At 36.0% G+C, this 18,530-nt stretch overlaps 1 protein-coding gene across 3 annotated transcripts in view; it reads right to left on the bottom strand.

Moving 5' to 3' along the window:
- The window catches only part of LOC117409270 (terminal uridylyltransferase 7-like), a 47,516-nt gene that overhangs the window by 9,210 nt on the left and 19,776 nt on the right, over window positions 1–18,530 (bottom strand). For all 3 annotated transcript variants that reach the window (XM_034905239.2, XM_058995939.1, XM_034015049.3), the window contains exons 8-20: window positions 18,125–18,194; window positions 17,350–17,476; window positions 16,609–16,728; window positions 16,352–16,486; window positions 12,848–13,028; window positions 11,518–12,650; window positions 10,651–10,801; window positions 10,288–10,374; window positions 6,901–7,001; window positions 6,384–6,441; window positions 6,180–6,283; window positions 5,900–5,989; window positions 2,980–3,093 (exon numbers count right to left, since the gene is read on the bottom strand). In XM_034905239.2, coding sequence (XP_034761130.2) covers window positions 2,980–3,093; window positions 5,900–5,989; window positions 6,180–6,283; window positions 6,384–6,441; window positions 6,901–7,001; window positions 10,288–10,374; window positions 10,651–10,801; window positions 11,518–12,650; window positions 12,848–13,028; window positions 16,352–16,486; window positions 16,609–16,728; window positions 17,350–17,476; window positions 18,125–18,194 — 2,471 coding nt within the window. The remainder of the gene's footprint in view (window positions 1–2,979; window positions 3,094–5,899; window positions 5,990–6,179; window positions 6,284–6,383; window positions 6,442–6,900; window positions 7,002–10,287; window positions 10,375–10,650; window positions 10,802–11,517; window positions 12,651–12,847; window positions 13,029–16,351; window positions 16,487–16,608; window positions 16,729–17,349; window positions 17,477–18,124; window positions 18,195–18,530) is intronic.

Here is an 18,530-nt window from a genome sequence, read left to right as displayed (position 1 = left end):
CGCCAGGACTACATTTTCTTCATCTCTCCCCTACTGTGCCAGAAATTTATATATATATATATATATATATATATATACACTACCGTTCAAAAGTTTGGGGTCACTTAGAAATTTCCTTGTTTTCGAAAGAAAAGCAAATTTTTTGTCCATTAAAATAACATCAAATTGATCAGAAATACAGTGTAGACATTGTTAATGTTGTAAATGACTATTGTAGCTGGAAACGGCTGATTTGTAATGGAATATCTACATAGGCGTACAGAGGCCCATTATCAGCAACCATCAGTCCTGTGTTGCAATGACACGTTGTGTTTGCTATTCCAAGTTTATCATTTTAAAAGGCTAATTGATCATTAGAAAACCCTTTTGCAATTATGTTAGCACAGCTGAAAACTGTTGTGCTGATTAAAGAAGCAATAAAACTGGCCTTCTTTACACTAGTTGAGTATCTGGAGCATCAGCAATTGTGGGTTCGATTACAGGCTCAAAATGACCAGAAACAAAGAACTTTCTTCTGAAACTCGTCAGTCTATTCTTGTTCTGAGAAATGAAGGCTATTCCATGCGAGAAATTGCCAAGAAACTGAAGATCTCGTACAACGCTGTGTACTACTCCCTTCACAGAACAGCGCAAACTGGCTGTAACCAGAATAGAAAGAGGAGTGGGAGGCCCCGGTGCACAACTGAGCAAGAGGACAAATACATTAGAGTGTCTAGTTTGAGAAACAGACGCCTCACAGGTCCTCAACTGGCAGCTTCATTAAATAGTACCCGCAAAACACCAGTCTCAGCGTCAACAGTGAAGAGGCGACTCCGGGATGCTGGCCTTCTAGGCAGAGTTGCAAAGAAAAAGCCATATCTCAGACTGGCCAATAAAAAGAAAAGATTAAGATGGGCAAAAGAACACAGACACTGGACAGAGGAAGATTGGAAAAATGTGTTATGGACAGACGAATCTAAGTTTGAGGTGTTCGGATCACAAAGAAGAACATTCGTGAGACGCAGACCAAATGAAAAGATGCTGGAGGAGTGCTTGACGCCATCTGTCAAGCATGGTGGAGGCAATGTGATGGTCTGGGGGTGCTTTGGTGGTGGTAAAGTGGGAGATTTGTACAGGGTAAAAGGGATCTTGAAGAAGGAAGGCTATCACTCCATTTTGCAACGCCATGCCATACCCTGTGGACGGCGCTTGATTGGAGCCAATTTCCTCCTACAACAGGACAATGACCCAAAGCACAGCTCCAAACTATGCAAGAACTATTTAGGGAAGAAGCAGTCAGCTGGTATTCTGTCTATAATGGAGTGGCCAGCACAGTCACCAGATCTCAACCCTATTGAGCTGTTGTGGGAGCAGCTTGACCGTATGGTACGTAAGAAGTGCCCATCAAGCCAATCCAATTTGTGGGAGGTGCTTCAGGAAGCATGGGGTGAAATCTTTTCAGATTACCTCAACAAATTGACAACTAGAATGCCAAAGGTCTGCAAGGCTGTAATTGCTGCAAATGGAGGATTCTTTGACGAAAGCAAAGTTTGAAGGACATAATTATTATTTCAATTAAAAATTATTATTTCTAACCTTGTCAATGACTATATTTCCTATTCATTTTGCTATATTTCCTATTCAAACTCATTTCATGTATGTTTTCATGGAAAACAAGGAAATTTCTAAGTGACCCCAAACTTTTGAACGGTAGTGTATATATATATATATGTTACAGTTGATGTGTAAAATCGGTAAATCTATAGATTAACCAGTAACTGTGTAGATTTACCAACTCAGCAGTCAATGTATAAAATAACTAACGAGATGGTAGTTTACTTACATCCATGATCACTGTCTGGCAATAACAATTCACAATACAAAATAATGAAATCATGTTTTGCCGGCAAAATGACGTAGATTCTCACAGAAATGCAAAACCTGTGTTCACTTAGGTTATGCTTTTTTCTAAATTAGTTCAACTGAATAATACTAAATCACGCTTAGTAGAGGCATTAGTTGCTGAAGATGTGTCATTATTATCATACCTAATGTACCTATTTTGATTTTATTTTTCACATAAAGTGAAAAGACAAGGGGGATAAAATCATTAGAAATAAAAGGACACAACACACATCTGACTAAAAATACAAAATAAAATAACTCCCTCTCTATAATGCACGTATAGTGAAGCAAAAATGTAACTTTCTGTGAATTAACCATGCATAAAGCACCATGTAATCAACGCTGTATTTTTTACAAAAAAAAAAAAAGGGTAAAATTCCCCCACTCGTGGATCATTTTAATGAGCAGTTTTTAAACTATAAATAGCCTGGCTAAAAAGCGGTCGGGAGTTCAGTTCGAAGTGACAGACAAGCAAACCAAGTGCGAGAAGGAGAGCGGGTCGGGAGAGGGGAAGAGGGAATGGGCTCGTCCCAGGTTCGGCTGCCGGAGCGGGGCTGAAGTGTCTCATCTCCCGGAGAAAGCTGCAGCTCCTCTCGCAGCAAAAAAGTAAATCCATCAGGAAAGATGACCACGTATTAGGCCTAATATTTATTTAGTTATAAAACGAATGCTGAATAAGATGTCTGTGTTATAAAGTGCCAGCACAGCTTTTCTTCAGTTCAGATACTGTATCAAAAGGGAGAGACAGAAATGCAAGTTATACTGAGAAGTTGTTTACAGTTTGAACACCGGTACTGTATTTACTGTAGAAATATTGCATGAATCACTAGTATAGGGAATTGGGGGACATGCCGTAGGAGCGTTATATCCGAGGCGCATTATAATCAAGAGCCTTATAGCGAGGAAGCACCATGTATATAAAGACAAAATGTGTCAACGTATTAAAAAAAAAAAAAAATACCTGCTGATGCGTCTAACCAAACATAACTTCAATCATTATAGGGTGCCAAAACATAATCCCTTGTAAGTGACCAATGTTAAATTGTTTACCATAGTTAAATGGTTAACAAATCTAAATTGTGCATGAAGTAATACCTCTTGAAGCACTGGGATGACTGGCTGTTTTCTCTGTTGCAGAAAGTAGAGCACCATTAGCGTGTAAGCATAAGAGGACAAACTGCCCCTCGAAGCATCTCCAATATCACACACCTGTAAAAAAGAAACAAGTACAACATTTATGTTTTAATATATATATATATATATATATATATATATATATATATATATATATATATATTGTGAGACAGCAGGGAGGGGGTTAATTCCTCCCTATAGGAAAACATGTGCGTAAGGCACATTTTGGTTTTGTTTTGTTTAATTGTTTAATTGTTTTTGTTAATTGTTTTATTGTTAATCATTACCTGCACCTGGCTGCTATTGAAAATTGGAGCCAGGTGGAGAGCAGTCAGTTTACTCAGGGCGGCTGCTGAAGAGGGCAGAGGCCCGACTGTGCTGGTGTGTGGGTACAGCCGTAATTTGAAAAAGAAAAAGGCAGAGTGAATCCTTTTTGTGTGTGTGCTGTTTTGTTTGTTTGTTTTTGATGCAGGTAAACAGCTTAGCTGTCCTGTTTTCAGTTTAGGTTCCTGTTTTATTTTAGTTATTGCTCAAAGAAGAGCTAGGTGTTTGTTTTGTTTATTTTTGTTTTTGTGTTTATTAAAAATTGCATTTGTGTTTTAAAGGGGCAACGAACGTGAGAGGTGCAAGTCTTTCACTATATATATATATATATATATATATATATATATACACACACACTGCTGTGCAAAAGACATTTTGCATTTTTCTACTCTGATGCATAAGGAAACTAAAACTTTGTGTTAAATGCAAATACACCTTTATGAAAAAAAAAATCTTATTCAAATAACCACATGTATACACAATATACCTTGATATAAACTAATGGCGAGTATGTCCACCCTTTTCCTTCAAAACCATTGAAATTCTTCTCTGGACACTTTCCACAAGAGTTTATAACAAAATTATTTGAATAGTGTTCCACACTTCTTCCAAGACCTTCCAAAGATCATCTAAGTTGCTGTGATTCTTTTTTATTTTTCTTTGTACAAATAGTTCCATACAGCTTCAGTGATATAGAGATCTGGGCTTTGAGGGGGCCATTCCATGCGTTGAAGGACTCCAGCTTCCTTTCTTTTGCAAATAAGTTTTAATTATTCCAGCTGAGTGTTTTGGATCATTATCTTGCTGCAAGGTGAAGTTTGGACCAATAAGTCTTCCACCACTGGGGATAGCATGGTGGATTAAAATTTGTTTGTACCTTGCTGCAGTCAATATACCATAAATTTTCAGCAATTTTCCAACACCACTTGAGGATATGCACCCCAAACTTGAATTGAACCTCCTCCATGCTTAACTGCAGGCTTCAAGCAAGGCTCTTCATAAGTTTCAGTTGTTCGTTGACTCACATACTGTCTTCAATTAGATCCAAATAACTGCACTGACTCGTCTGTCCAAAGCACCTTTGACCATTGTTCCATAGTCCAAATTCTGTGTTCTTGTGCATATTTTAGCCTTTTAGTCTTTGTAACAGGGCGAGGTGCCCTGTACATTGTTTTGTTTATTTATTTTTAGAACGGGGTCCCCCTCCGCCTGTGTTGTTTTGTATTTGATTATTATTATTATTATTATTATTATTATTATTATTACTATTATTATGGTATTTATTAAATGTATAGATGTCGGTGAGCGCCGTATATTTAGTTATTGTTTTGTTTATAGATGTGACGGCGTAGCCATTTGTTTGTTATTATTTAGTAGCGTGGATGGGAAGCCCCATCCACACAGTATTTTAGTAAACTCGTGCAGAAGGTGGCCATCTCCAGAATTAATTAAGTGATTAATTTTGTTGCTAATCAGGAGATGGTCACCTGAATATAAAAAGCCTGCAGCTCTCCAGCTCGTGGTGGGTGTTAGAGAGGAGAGAGCGAGCAGCGAGACAGAAAAACATAAATTAAAAAGATACAGGAACAGTGAAGGCTACAGCCCAGCCTGACCTGTATGGTTTGTTTATTTATTATTTTGTGTTCGAGACTTGTTTTGTTTACATATTTGTTTTTGCTTTGTGAGCAAGTTTCTTTTTGTTAAAATATTTTATTTCTTTTTGTTATTTGTTAATAAAAACGGTCGGCCAGCCGCGTCTTTCTTACTGCACTTAACTGCAGTCCCTGGTGTCCTTCCTGCTTCTGGCCTGACGTCAGACGACTCAGCCAGCCTGTCACAGTATTGTTTTCTTACTACAACACATCCTTTAAGTCCCGATTTCAAAAGTGACCTTTGTACTGTTAATGTATGGACAATGACACCTGAGCCTTCTGCCAGTTCTGTTGTCAACTCAACGCTTGTATTCTTTCTATTTCTTAAGGATATTATCTTCAAGTATTGCTCATCCTTGTTAGACAGCTTTTTGAGTCTTCCAGTCCTGGGTTTGTCAATTACAGAATTACAGATGATGTTTCTCTGTACTTGTTGATTATGCTTCAGATACCACACCTTGAAAATCGAGTGATGCGAGCTATTTCACTCAATGTTTTTCCTTCTTTATGCAGAAACACAATTCTATGGCAATCTTCTACTGAAATTTTAGCCATTTTGTTTTAAGCTTACAGTTAATCCTGATAGATCTGTATTCTGCAGTAAGAAAAGTGGGCTTTTAGCTTCATGGATGTGTAGAGAGGAACACCTGATGCTAATGACGAGGAACACCTGTCTGAGTCATCAATTAGATTTGATTGGTAAATGTGATGGATTAGCTACTACAACACTTCATATTAGCAGCGTGTGTATAGTTTACTTTGAGTTGTTGGGATCACAAGTTTTTCAAGATTCTGATCAATGTGCATTAAAGATTGCTAAATGACAAGCTTGGTTTCTTCCCCCCCAAACTAAGCTGTATTAATAACAGCGTTGAATAAAATACACCTTAGTCCACAACTCTGACCTTTGAAAAAACCTTCATGGTGTAGCACAGGTATTTCACTCTCGGATCAAGAGCAGCATAAGCAGCAAGCAGTCTTGTGTTATGGAGAGCCTGTATTTGAACAAAATATAAAAGGTATTTCTCAGCTTTATTTCAATCAAGCACTTAAAATATGAAATAATCTGCCTTTGAAGCTAGGACCCCTTTTCTGAAAAATGTATACAATACTAAAAATATAATACTAATACTAAAAAATGTGTACACAGTACAAGAAAACATTTAATAATAAAAAACCTCTTACCAGAGTGTTGTACAAACTAATGTCTCCCTCCAAACCAGTCCTCATGTGGACAAATTTTACAATGGGCACTTTAGCTGTTGTAATAGGCAAAATGTTCCGTAGACCTATAAGACACATACAAAAATAAGGGTTACCTTTAACACATGCATTTAAACAGTTCACAATAGATTTCCTAGCCATATATTCACATTTAAAACTCCATACCTGGATGCTTTCTGAGCACTTTGGCCAGATTCTCAATAATCCTTATGCAGTCCAGTCCCTATTACAAAGATTTTGAAATAAATGTTATACAAGCTAGTCTAGTAACATCACTTCCTGAACACATTTATTTTAAAAAGAAAACTCATGACTGAATCTAGGACTGTTGCAGAGTATATATAACAGCAGCAGGATGTGTCCAATTTTCTGTCTGAGCCTAACATTTAAAAAGAGTGTTTTCCATGAATTGAAGCACCACAATCACAAAATAATTATTACTATATTTGCATTCACAAGGACTTCCAAGTAAGCATCAGAAAATAAAAGATTTATAAAATTTAAATTTGAAAAACCATAGCTTTGACAGCTTCATCCCATTTGATAACTTAAAACAAGTGTTTCTAGTATTGTGTACAGGGGGTCAACTGTGTAGATGTCATCATACAAGACTACAGAGGTCAGACAAGTGCACTGTATATTTTAAAAAGATATAGCAGCTGATCTGGATAATCAACATTACCTCTGCGGTCTCCTTTCCTTCAAACGTCATGCAGATGTCAAGATCACTCTGTTTGAACCCAAATCCATTTTTGGAAGAACCAAAGAGGCTCAGTTTAATTCCTTTAACAAAAAGCAGCACATGTTTATAAGAGTTTTACAATACCTCTCCAAGAGCAAGTGAGCGGATCGGTCTAAAATCTAAGTCATTGCTCATAGCTTTTACCGTTAAAAATGGTGTATAAGTGCCCCCCCCATCATTGGTTTGATGTCACAATTGAGTTTTTCCCGACTGGGTGTTGCACACTGCTAAGACTGAATTAGACGGACCACAATTAAATCCCGGTGATTACTATGCATGCAAATGTAATTAATACTGCCCTGTACACATTTTTGTATTAACTTAGCCCAACATAGCTATCCTCATATTATGCATGGCATCGTATGCTGATTAGACGGCAGAGACAGCGCCGCAAGGCAACCTAAAGAAGCGCTTAGCCTATTAATTAATTGACCATTTACACCGTGCAAACGTTTCAGGCAGTGTTTGACTTTTTCTATAGTTTGTCTACTACACTTTAGCCTGTGGTAAATAAAATCCAACCTGTTGATTTTTTATTTGACTTTGGCATTTTTTTCTCAGCGTGTAGATCTAGGGGCTTGTGATTTGTGACCTATGGGAGATCGACACATCGGTTACTTCTGTTAGCACACTAAGAAAATATAGGCTACAGGTAGATTGATAATAAAAAGGTAAATTGATAATTTACCTTTGATTAGTAAATGCCTAAAAAAACTATTCAAATGTGCACATATCTGGTATTTTTGAATTCGGGACACTCGGAGCAATTCTAGACTAATGTATTTTTATCTGTGGAACTAAAGCTGTCAATATTCCGCCATCTTGTATGATAAGTTACATGACAAGCTACATCACTTAAACCTGCTTCACCATTGGTTGTCACCCTTATGACTAATCGGTCTCAGTCAGTCTTGGTCGGCAACCGCCGCACACAGACAGACTGATCACATCTGAACGAAACTGCGTCTGAAAAAGATTCAACATGTTCAATCTACAAATCTGAAGACATCCCGACTGAAATCTGCATAATCTTGGTTTTAAGGGCACGCACACTGACCCAAACTCTTTACGGCCAGTTGAGATGAGATGAGTCGGGACGGCTTGAGTCGGGCTGTGTGTGGCGGGCTTTATTCGCCGTTTCTTATTCAGACTTTGATCTGCTCCAAACTGAATGATTGGCTTTGTATGTAAGGGGTTAAATCATGTTATTATTATTATTTATTTCTTAGCAGACGCCCTTATCCAGGGAGACTTACAATTGTTACAAGATATCACGTTATTTTACACAGAATTACATTATTTTTTACACATTATTTTTACATACAATTACCCATTTATACAGTTGGGTTTTTACAATCTAGGTAAAGTACCTTGCTCAAGGGTACAGCAGCAGTGTCCCCTACCAGGGATTGAGGCCAGAGCCCTAACCACTACTCCACACTGCTGCCCTAGCAACATTCAGTTGCTAATTTCTCTGTAGATATTTATAGAGGAGCAGCACCGAAACAACATTCATTTCTTTTTTGCTCAGCCCAACACTGATTTCAGGGTCAAAGCAGCTGGCACATATGGCACAGATAGCGAGTTGGCATGTTATCCAATTAATGCAAACTGAATAAGTAATTGAGGGTATTTCAGTCGTTAAATCGTTTGGGCCACTTATTTCAAAGTTGATTCTCACACAGGTAGAACCTCTCTACGTCCCCCATATGTATTTATCCCGGCCCAAAAACGATTTTAATAGAAAAACAGCGGGCAGACATGGCACAGATAGCGCTTTCCAGTGTCTTATTCACATAGAAATGTAACACAAATTGAACAAGTAACTGTGGTATTTCAAGGGTGAAATCGCTTTGGGCCACTTATTTCAAAGTTGATTATCACAGAGGGGGAACTTCTCTATGTCATCCATGGGTATTTATTCCTGCCCCAAAACGGATTTTGATACGAAAACAGCAGGCAAACATGGCACATATAGTGCATTTCATCTTATTTGCATACAGCAAATGTAATACAAATTGAATAAGTAACTGGGGTATTTTGGGGGTTAAATCACTCTGTGCCACTCACGCTTTAGCTGCTGCTCTATAAATATCCACAGTGAAATTAGCAGCCCAAAGTGATTTAACCCCTTAAATACACTTTTACTTATTCAATTATAATACATGCATTGGCATGTGTGCCAGCTGTCTTGACCCTGAAATCAGTGTTGGGCTGAGCAAAAAAGAAATGAATCCTGTTTAGGAGCTGCCCCTCGATAAATATCCACAGAGAAATTAGCAGGCCAACGTAACTTAACCCCTTAAATACAAAGCCAATCATTCAGTTTGGAGCAGATCAAAGTCTGAATAAGAAACGGCGAATAAGAAACAAGCAGATAAAAAGCCAACTTCAGGCTCGTGAGAGTAAGTAGTGTAGTGTTCTCTCTCGTTTATTCATTTGTTTAATTTAGTAAATGTTTGTATTATTCAATGTTTTATTTTACTATACATTTTTTTTTTAATTTAGACTGAAGTATTGTTTTAAATTTAGAATGCGCTGTTGTTCTTATAGTTTTATTTTGATATTTATTATGTTAGAATCTAACGGTACTTCAACACAACTATATTTTAAATTACTTTTTGTATTTCTGAGAAATATATTTTTTAACAGTGTTTATTATTTGTACAGGAGAGTGACACTCAGGGGGCAGTGCAAGTCACTCTGTTTTTCTTTCTGTTTGTACAGGTATGTTTTATGTTTGTTTTGAGTACTGTATTTTAAAAATCTGCTTTAATGTATATAAAATGTAATCTATCCAGGAAATAACTACTTCACTATACGATCACTGTTAATGTAAATATGTTTTTTTTTAAATAGATGTGTATTGTACTGTATGAATTGTATTTTTTTTAATACATACACGGTGTGTATTGGAGAGCCTGAGAAGTGCTGTGTAAGCCACTGAGAATGTGACATAGAAAAAAAACAAAACAGAAAAAAAACAAAACTTCACCCTCTCCAAATTGGCCTAGGTGGCAGTTTCTTTGTCTCCTTATTCAACACTGGTAGACCCAGTTGGCTCAGGGTAAAAGAATCAGAGCTGCTACACAGGCAGCTTTTTTTAATGATTGCATCTGAATTATTTGCAGATGTTAGTGATCTTACATAATAAAACTGCGAGTCTCAAATAGGCACCAGGGCTACTGGCAAATATTGTAAATAAAGGCTGGGGCGTTTATTTAAAGTTTTACAATTTTGTATTTTATTTATATATATATATATATATATATATATATATATATATATATATATATATATATATATATATATATATATAAGGATTACCATGAAATTCTTGTTTGACAAACTGTTCCAAGTTCTGTAGTATGTATTCACGAACCCGTTCCTCAGTCTGGTCTGGAGAGAAGTCCTCTGCAGGAATGAAAAACAAAATATGTTAACCACAAAATGTGCTCCAATACATATGTTTTAAAACAGAAAGGTTTTAGAGATGTTGCAAGACAACCAAACCAAACAGATGATGGCTTTTTTTGTTACATATTGGCAGCTCAATTATTTTTTATATACTTTTAATTCTCAAGCATGCCTGTGTAATCTAATAGCTCAAATTGGTTCACTTAATTACCGATTGCTCGGACAGGACCACACCAATTGAAGACTTTTTCCCACCATCTCAGATTTACTCACTGTAACACTGATTGCAAACTTGATTCAAGATTTTCCGAAACTTTGGTGTCATTGGAGGTAAAGGCTCAAGTTCAACCTTCTTGAAGTCTTCAGGACAATCACGCTTGAGATGTCCCTCTCGTCTACACAAACTGCATGCAATTGTAGGGAGCTGCAAAGATTAGAAAGATTTTTTTCTGTTTTTTTAATTTATACAATAAAAGCTCAAATTTTATTTCTTGCATATATCTTGACATTTGTACACTGTTCTTTAACATCCAGAATTAAGGTGTCATTTTTTACAGAATACTAATGTGACAACATTCATTCCACAATGTTAAAAATAATTCAATACAGTAATGTCTTAGACCCCAAAGTTAACCTATAAAAATATATAAAAAGGAAGGCAAGCAGCATACACCACTCCTGCCAAAGTTATAAATAAAGTAAATTTGCAGCATGGAAAATACCTTCTTATAACAAAAGGCTAAGCAAAGTTTTACACATACTGGTATTTTAGAGATCACTAGGATCTTGTTTCTTAAAATGCTATTCATTTTGGAAACAAAGACGGAGATCTTCATATGAAATAATGCATTTGAAATCAGTCGCGCCAATTACATGTTTATATCTTTTTGCAATATAATTAGGACAACATAGCTTTTTGGAATTTCTCCAATCAGAGTTTCTGTTTGTAAAAAACATAAAAAATGTAGGGACTGGAGGTACTTTTTATTGAGGAAACACTACCAGATATTCTTATTGGAATGTATTAATATACTGTGCAGCATGCAGACACAAATGAGAAATTACACAACATTTAAAATAATACTCAGGCCTATTAATTTGTGCTCTCAAGTTGAAGTGGGCTGAGCAGGTCATCCTTACCTTGCCTCTGGTGAATGTAAGTTTACTGAACTCATAGACTAAATCATTGTCATGCCGTGAATCCTCTGCAAAAACTGGATCATTCTTCACCTTTCCATCCAGATCCCTTTTGTCAGAAGTTCCAACTCGACCAGATGTCTCATTCTCCTTTTTATGTCCCCACTGGTCACTGCGGGTAACAGCTTCAAGTGTGAAGTGCTCATCATCTTCAGATAAGATGTCCTCTCCAGATGCTGTGTAGATGTTATCCAGTTCATCCTCCATAGTCACACTGTCCAGGTGATCTCTATGGTACTTATCCTCTTCATCGTCCTCCTCTTCAGAGTTAATACTGCCTACCAGGTGCCTTTGTTTGGATACCAGAAATGTGTTTAGAGATTCATCCAATTCCTCACTGCTCCCTGGGTCTTCATCCTCCTTATCCAGTCTGCCTGTGTCATCTAAACCAAAGTCATCGCTGTCTACCAATCCTGGGTTTAACCAGCCTTCAGAATCTGAAGGGCTCTCTGTCTCATTTTCTAATTCCGTGGAGAAGCAGGTCAAGTTAATAGGGTCTCCATTTTCACTGTCCTCCCCCAATCGCTGGTCAGTATCCAATTTTCTGCTTCTTTCAGCTTGCTCTTCATTTTCGCTTTCTGCGTCAGAATTGGGTTTGTAGCCATCAGGATCCTCAAGTACTATCTCTTCAATCACACAATCCAAATCATCCTTGAGAGCATCCATGCCTTTCTCAGATGCCCCCTCCTCCTCAGCAAAACTGTCATTTCCATGTCGTATTCTTGGACAGTCAACATCCTGAATATTGTTTGGAACATGATTTTTATTTTTTCCGTTCAGGTCAGTCCTTGTCTGACTGCTGTTAACATTGAGGTCATGCAATTTAGATTGGATTAAATGCAGTTCATTTGGACTGGGTGGAATGTTTCCTCTCTGACCCGGATCTCTGCACTGAAGCTCTATGTTTTCAATCACTTCTGCTTCTAAATCTTTGTGATTTTGCTTATTGGGATTTACTTGCTTTTTCTGAGGCAACGCAAAATACTTATAGGTTGTTTTTAAGCAGTGTAGAATATATTCATACATCAATTGACTGTTTAGCGTCCTTGCCACATTTCTCTTCGAGGAGTAAGGATCTTAAAGAAAAAAAAAAGAAAAGTAAAATGTAAATATACATTTATTTTAAAACCATCAGCGAATTATTACTATTATTTTTTTTTAATGAAAAAATAAAAATAAAAAACAAAAATTATATAATTCTGTGCAAATTTTACTACTGACCCTCTCCAGCAACAATAATAAGTAAAAGTATTATTACGGGTGATGCTATTACCTTCTACGGCAATTCTCTTTTTAGGCCAGTCCTTTAATTCACGACTGATGACCTCCTTACTGCGAATACTGATGACATAATCAGGCATGTTAAACTCCAGTGAGTAGAACCGAAACAATCCCACCCACAACTGTCCTAAAGCCACTTCACACTGATGATCTGGATCGAAAGTCAGGGGGGCCTGTTTAAAAATAATAAACAGAATAATAAATCAACATTGGTTTCCTTTTAGTTGTCACAGAGTTTGATCATATATATATATATATATATATATATATATACATATACACACACACACACTTGTTTATTTTACACATACAGTGAATTCTAGATAAATAAACTCTGATAGACACATTTCCTGATAGTACGAATTTTTTACAAGTTTCAGGGAAAGTTTTGCAGTCGCTTATTGTAAATGACTTCTTATTAACATTAGAGCCTCTGTACTGTATTTTAGTGCCGTTTGGGGACTACAGATCTTATGATGTATTTCGAATTGCCATAGTGCTCAGGCAAAAACGTACACTATCCTTGCAGACAAAAGGGGAGGTATTGAAAGTGGTGGATAATGCACTACCGCACAAGAAAAAGAAAGATTTATTGCTACAGATTTCAAATCTTAAATTAAACTATGAGACTTGAGATGCTGTGATGTTAATTAGGTTTGTCTTTCCCCTTCCTTCTCCCCTTAACACTCTCTAGATCTACTTCAAAGGACTAGATATTAGTAACAGAGGGTCATACAGATTTAAATTGGGGAATAGTTGAGATTACCTGCTGTGCTGATCTTTACAGTCTGGTCTAAATAAAACTGATTCATATCTATTAATTAAGAATGTCTGTCCAAAAGACCAATATACAAATTTTCTTCCTGTAGGGTTAAGAAGTGTAACACCTGGTGGATACGAGGCGTCATGACTTTCTCCAATTAAATTAATTGTTACCATGAAACACTGAATGTTTAGTGAATAGAAATTACTAATTTCCTTATTCTAAAAGTTAACTGAAAAACAAGCCTTTACGAAGGAATAATATTAACTTGTTGAACAATCTCAGGGTTTAGATTTACTAAAACTGGGAGACTGAAATGTAACAAATAAGTAATAACTGATAAATTGGTTTTAGAATCATTTTTAATAACACATCTTGCAGACAGAAGATTAAGAGTTGTTTAAGTATGTTTTCCCAATACAATTTAAATGTTTATTGTTTTTTTAAGGACGCTAAATGTGAAAATAATTCTTAAATTATTTTACTTTAATTATTGTATAACGTGTTTAACATGCTTGTAACAGTAATTTAGTTAGAATGAAACAATCATATTATATTTATATTATATTTTATATAACTAAAGTTAGAATAAAATTAAGTTTTGTTCTACAAATGTTACTGTTTTTACTGTTATCTCTCCATGGAGGAGGGGACCAGTGTTAATAACACATTGCTTGTGTAAAAAGAAGCGTCATTCAAATTCTGTAAGCCAATGAAAGGACTGATTTCGGTTAGGAATTAGCTTCCTGTTTTACCCGGAAGAGACTGGGTCACCAAAGTAAACTCTTCTTTGGGCGCTATACTTAAAGCAAAACAAGCACTAAGTCATTCTCTTGGACTCCTGTATGCTTGGATACGCACTCATCTCGTCATGAAGTAACCGCAGAGCCTTTGCTTGTAATGGGGACCCATTCAAGCGTCGTACGTATCTTCATCCTGAAGAAGACTCCTCGGCGCTACATCTTGCAACTCTACATGTTACGAAGAAGATCACATCTCCAGAATAAGTATTATGTTTCAAAGACTTTAAGATTCAATTAAAACAATATTTGTTTGTATAAGAAATATCTACAGTGCTCCCTCACTATAACACGGGTCTCTGGGGATACACAATATGAGCGTTGTAACCGAAGAGCGTTATAAACTCCCTCTCTATAATGCACGTATAGTGAAGCAAAAATGTGAACTAACTTTCTGTGAATTAACCATGCATAAAGCACCATGTAATCAACACTATATTTTTTATAAACAAAAAAAAGGTAACATTCCCACTCATGGATCACTTTAATTAGCAGTTTTTAAACTATAAATAGCCTGGCTAAACGGCGGTTGGGAGTTCAGTTCAAAGCGACAGACAAGCAAACCAAGTGTGAAGAAAGAGAGCGGGTCGGGCGAGGTTCGGCTGCCAGAGCGGGGCTGAAGCGAAGCAGAAGCGTCTCGTCTCCCAGAGAAAGCTGCAGCTCCTCTCGCAGCAAAAAAAGTTAATACATTAGGAAAGATAACCACATAATAGGCCTAATATTTATTTAGTTATAAAACAAATGCTGAATAAGATGTCTGTGTTATAAAGTGCCAGCACAGCTTTTTTTCAGTTCAGATACTGTATCAAAAGGGAAGTTATACTGAGAAGTTGTTTATAGTTTGAACAACACCAATACTGTATTTACTGTAGAAATATTACATTAATCACTAGTATAGGGAATTGGGGGACATGCTGTAGGAGCGTTATATCTGAGGCGCGTTATAACCGAGAGCCTTATAGCGAGGGAGCACTGTATATGCAAACCAGAAATAAAAATGTTTAATACAGCGTAACACATTGCTAAGACTATAAATACAAACAAATTTTAGTTAGATGAACAATTGAAACAAGGTAAGACTTGAACTAAACTGATGATATTGTGTGCATTTGAAAACAAATGCAAACGTTGGAACCATTTAAACATTGACTGAGTTTATCTACCAGTTTGAAGTTGACTCTGGATTAAAACTTAGTACTAAATGCTATTGAAACTGCTACCGAACTGAACTTGTAAAACAGAAATGCAGTCTTCATTTAAACACAAGACACTGCTTAAGCACCGTCACTGTACGTAATGTGCACGAATCCTACTGCACATGTACTTAAAAATACAGAAGCCTGCGTGCTTATGAAAATATGTATTTAATGTTTTATTCCTGCTTGTGTCTATCTATTTATAATTCTGGTACCATGATTTCTAACTTCTATATTCTACTTACTTTTGTTAAACTTAAGTTTTATGTGTGGAGTTTCTTTTTGTCTGTTCTGAACTTTTAATGTTAGTTTATTTATTTTTTATAACAGCCTCATATTTATTTTCTATTTTGTTCATGGTTCTTTTGATATATTTGAAAAATCGAACGGAAATGTAAATATAATTTTATAAGAAATATGACATTTGTGAAGGACTAAAACCCTAGTTTCCTATTTAAGTATTAATCACATAATGGAGGCGTCCTCCTGTATATTAAGAACACATTAACCAATATGTTTGTATATTACCAACATAGTGGAAGGCCTAGGATATTGAGGTATTAATGTTAAATATTAGATCTTCATAAATATGCACTACAATTGCCATTAACACTTTGTCAACCGTTCTTAAAAAAAAAAAAAAAAAACAGGATACAATAAAACAGGCTTATGAACAGCAGACTGTGGATGCAAGTCGTCAATGTTTCATGAAGCTTTTAAAGTGAAAAGGCACTCACCTTTCCATGGTTGACAAACGCTTTGCCAGTGTGAGTTGCCTTATCTAGAGACGGGCTGTATTCCCAGAGAACCTGCCTGTCTTCCACCCCAATAAGCCTGAAATCCATCAGTTTGTTCAGTGAAAACCCTTCAATCTGCAATTATAAAGTAACATATAAGAGGATTTTAATGTGGAACATGTAAATCTTTACCCTGCAGTAAGAATAAAGCGCATTTAAACAGCATCTTCCCAACAAGGACGATTCACATTACTTACCCACAGACCCAGGTATACTGGAAGCACAGGTTCCTTCCGCTGCTGGAGGAAGAAGATGACCATCAAGGCAATCACATAAGGAGGCAAGCCTCCTTCTTCAGGGCAGTCAATGTGACAGATCTGTTAATGTAAAATACACATAATTCAGAACAGATATTAATTTTTACATTAGAATCTTTAACTTCTAAAAACAGCAATCAAGGCTTTAAAAGGTTTAAAGTGTAAACAAAAGAAAATCCTGATTTTATTAGTAAATTACTGTGATGATGCACAATTTAGAAATTATTAAAGTAAAATATAAATGACTGCAAATAATACATTACATATATTTTTTATTGAAAATTTGAGTTTAAAAAGTAAACAATCATTTATACAAAAGATTACATTTTTTTATTTTATTCTTTAACCGTACTAGCAAGAAAACATATTTTGTTAGTTATTTTCTGTGAACACTATTTTGTCTGTTTTAAAAAGCAGTTTATCTTATGCAGTCTATCTATTGTGAAATTTGACATTTGAATTAGTGCCTCAATCATTTGCAAGAAATCAACTACAAATGTAATAATATAAAAATGTGTTCTAGCTGACTCTACCTTTTATTGGTCTTCCAAAACCACAGCTTCAAATCACTATTCATACAATAAAAGCAGAAACACATGTGCTGTTTTTCTTAAATTTCAATAAGGTTGGTTATTCTTTGAGATGGTAAACATAAAAAGCCTTATTTTACTTAAACATTACCTTGGCCCAGTATCTGAAGGCAGTCACCAGGGGAGTAAGACGGGGTTCAAGTTCTGCCAGAGCAGCCATGTGATCGGTTGTGAGGTATGCATTATCATTGCCTGCACTCACTTTACAAAGAAGACCACTGTAGTGAAGACAAAAATAAAATATTAGCACCCATAATCCAGCTAACATGTATAGATGTTGTCAAAGTGTTGCAGAAAACCACGCAGTGTTTACATTAAACCATTACTTTACCTGTGTTGTCCATATTGCAGTGGTGTTTTTAAATTTATTTATTTATTAGCAGACACCCTTATCCAGGGCAATGCAATCCTGATTGTTTTCATATTTGTTATTCACACATCATTGGTCACAAATACATCTCAATTTTTACTTGGGTAAACTGCAACGTTTAAGATACATTCTGTTTCCTCCTCTAGTGAATGCTCCCGAGTAAAAGTTGAGACATGTATTCCCATCATGCATCATGTTTGAATAAAAAATAAAAAAAATCTGGATTATGTTTTAAAAATATTTCTGCGAAAACAGACAGCACAGGATACAGGAAAAGCAAAGTAAGGCACTTCTTGGAAACAATGCAGGGTGTTCTGTGTGTTTAAGTGCATTGAACATTTAAGTTATTTAATTTACAACATTAACCAAAGAAAGATGTTGATACTTTCTATTAATTTTATTCAAAAGCACTACAGAGAACCAATGCTCCAGAAGGGCACTTACTAAATTAAATCTATAGATAATGAAGTGCAAGCCAATAACGTAAGACACAAACCTTTTCTTCTCTTTGAAAACCACAACTGGAACTCTGGCATGAAAGTCTGCCTCAAGATCAATAAAAGATTCTGGAAAAAAATAAATAAATAAATAATGGCTAAGTTCAGGGGTGTGCAATTTTTGAAGAAAACGTGTTGTCCAAGGGACAAAATGCTAGAAAAATCTACTTGTCCTTAAAAATCTACTTGCCCCCTCCCCATCACACAAAACACCCACAAAAAAGTAGAACATAACTTGTAGATTTTGGTTTTATTTAACAGTGAACAATCAATCAGTGATTAACAGGGGAGGATCTAGCCTTGTAGCTTGACAGGTTCACTAACTTCTTCAAGTTACACAAAAGGTTCCCTCACCTCAACAAATGTATAACATACTTTAAGGAAATGTTCCTTTCAGTGCAGTTT

This window comes from Acipenser ruthenus, chromosome 2, assembly GCF_902713425.1.
Source record: "Acipenser ruthenus chromosome 2, fAciRut3.2 maternal haplotype, whole genome shotgun sequence".
In the NCBI taxonomy this organism is placed as follows: domain Eukaryota; kingdom Metazoa; phylum Chordata; class Actinopteri; order Acipenseriformes; family Acipenseridae; genus Acipenser; species Acipenser ruthenus.
Note: the sequence above shows the minus strand (reverse complement) of the source record. Positions and strands in the feature narration are given on the sequence as shown.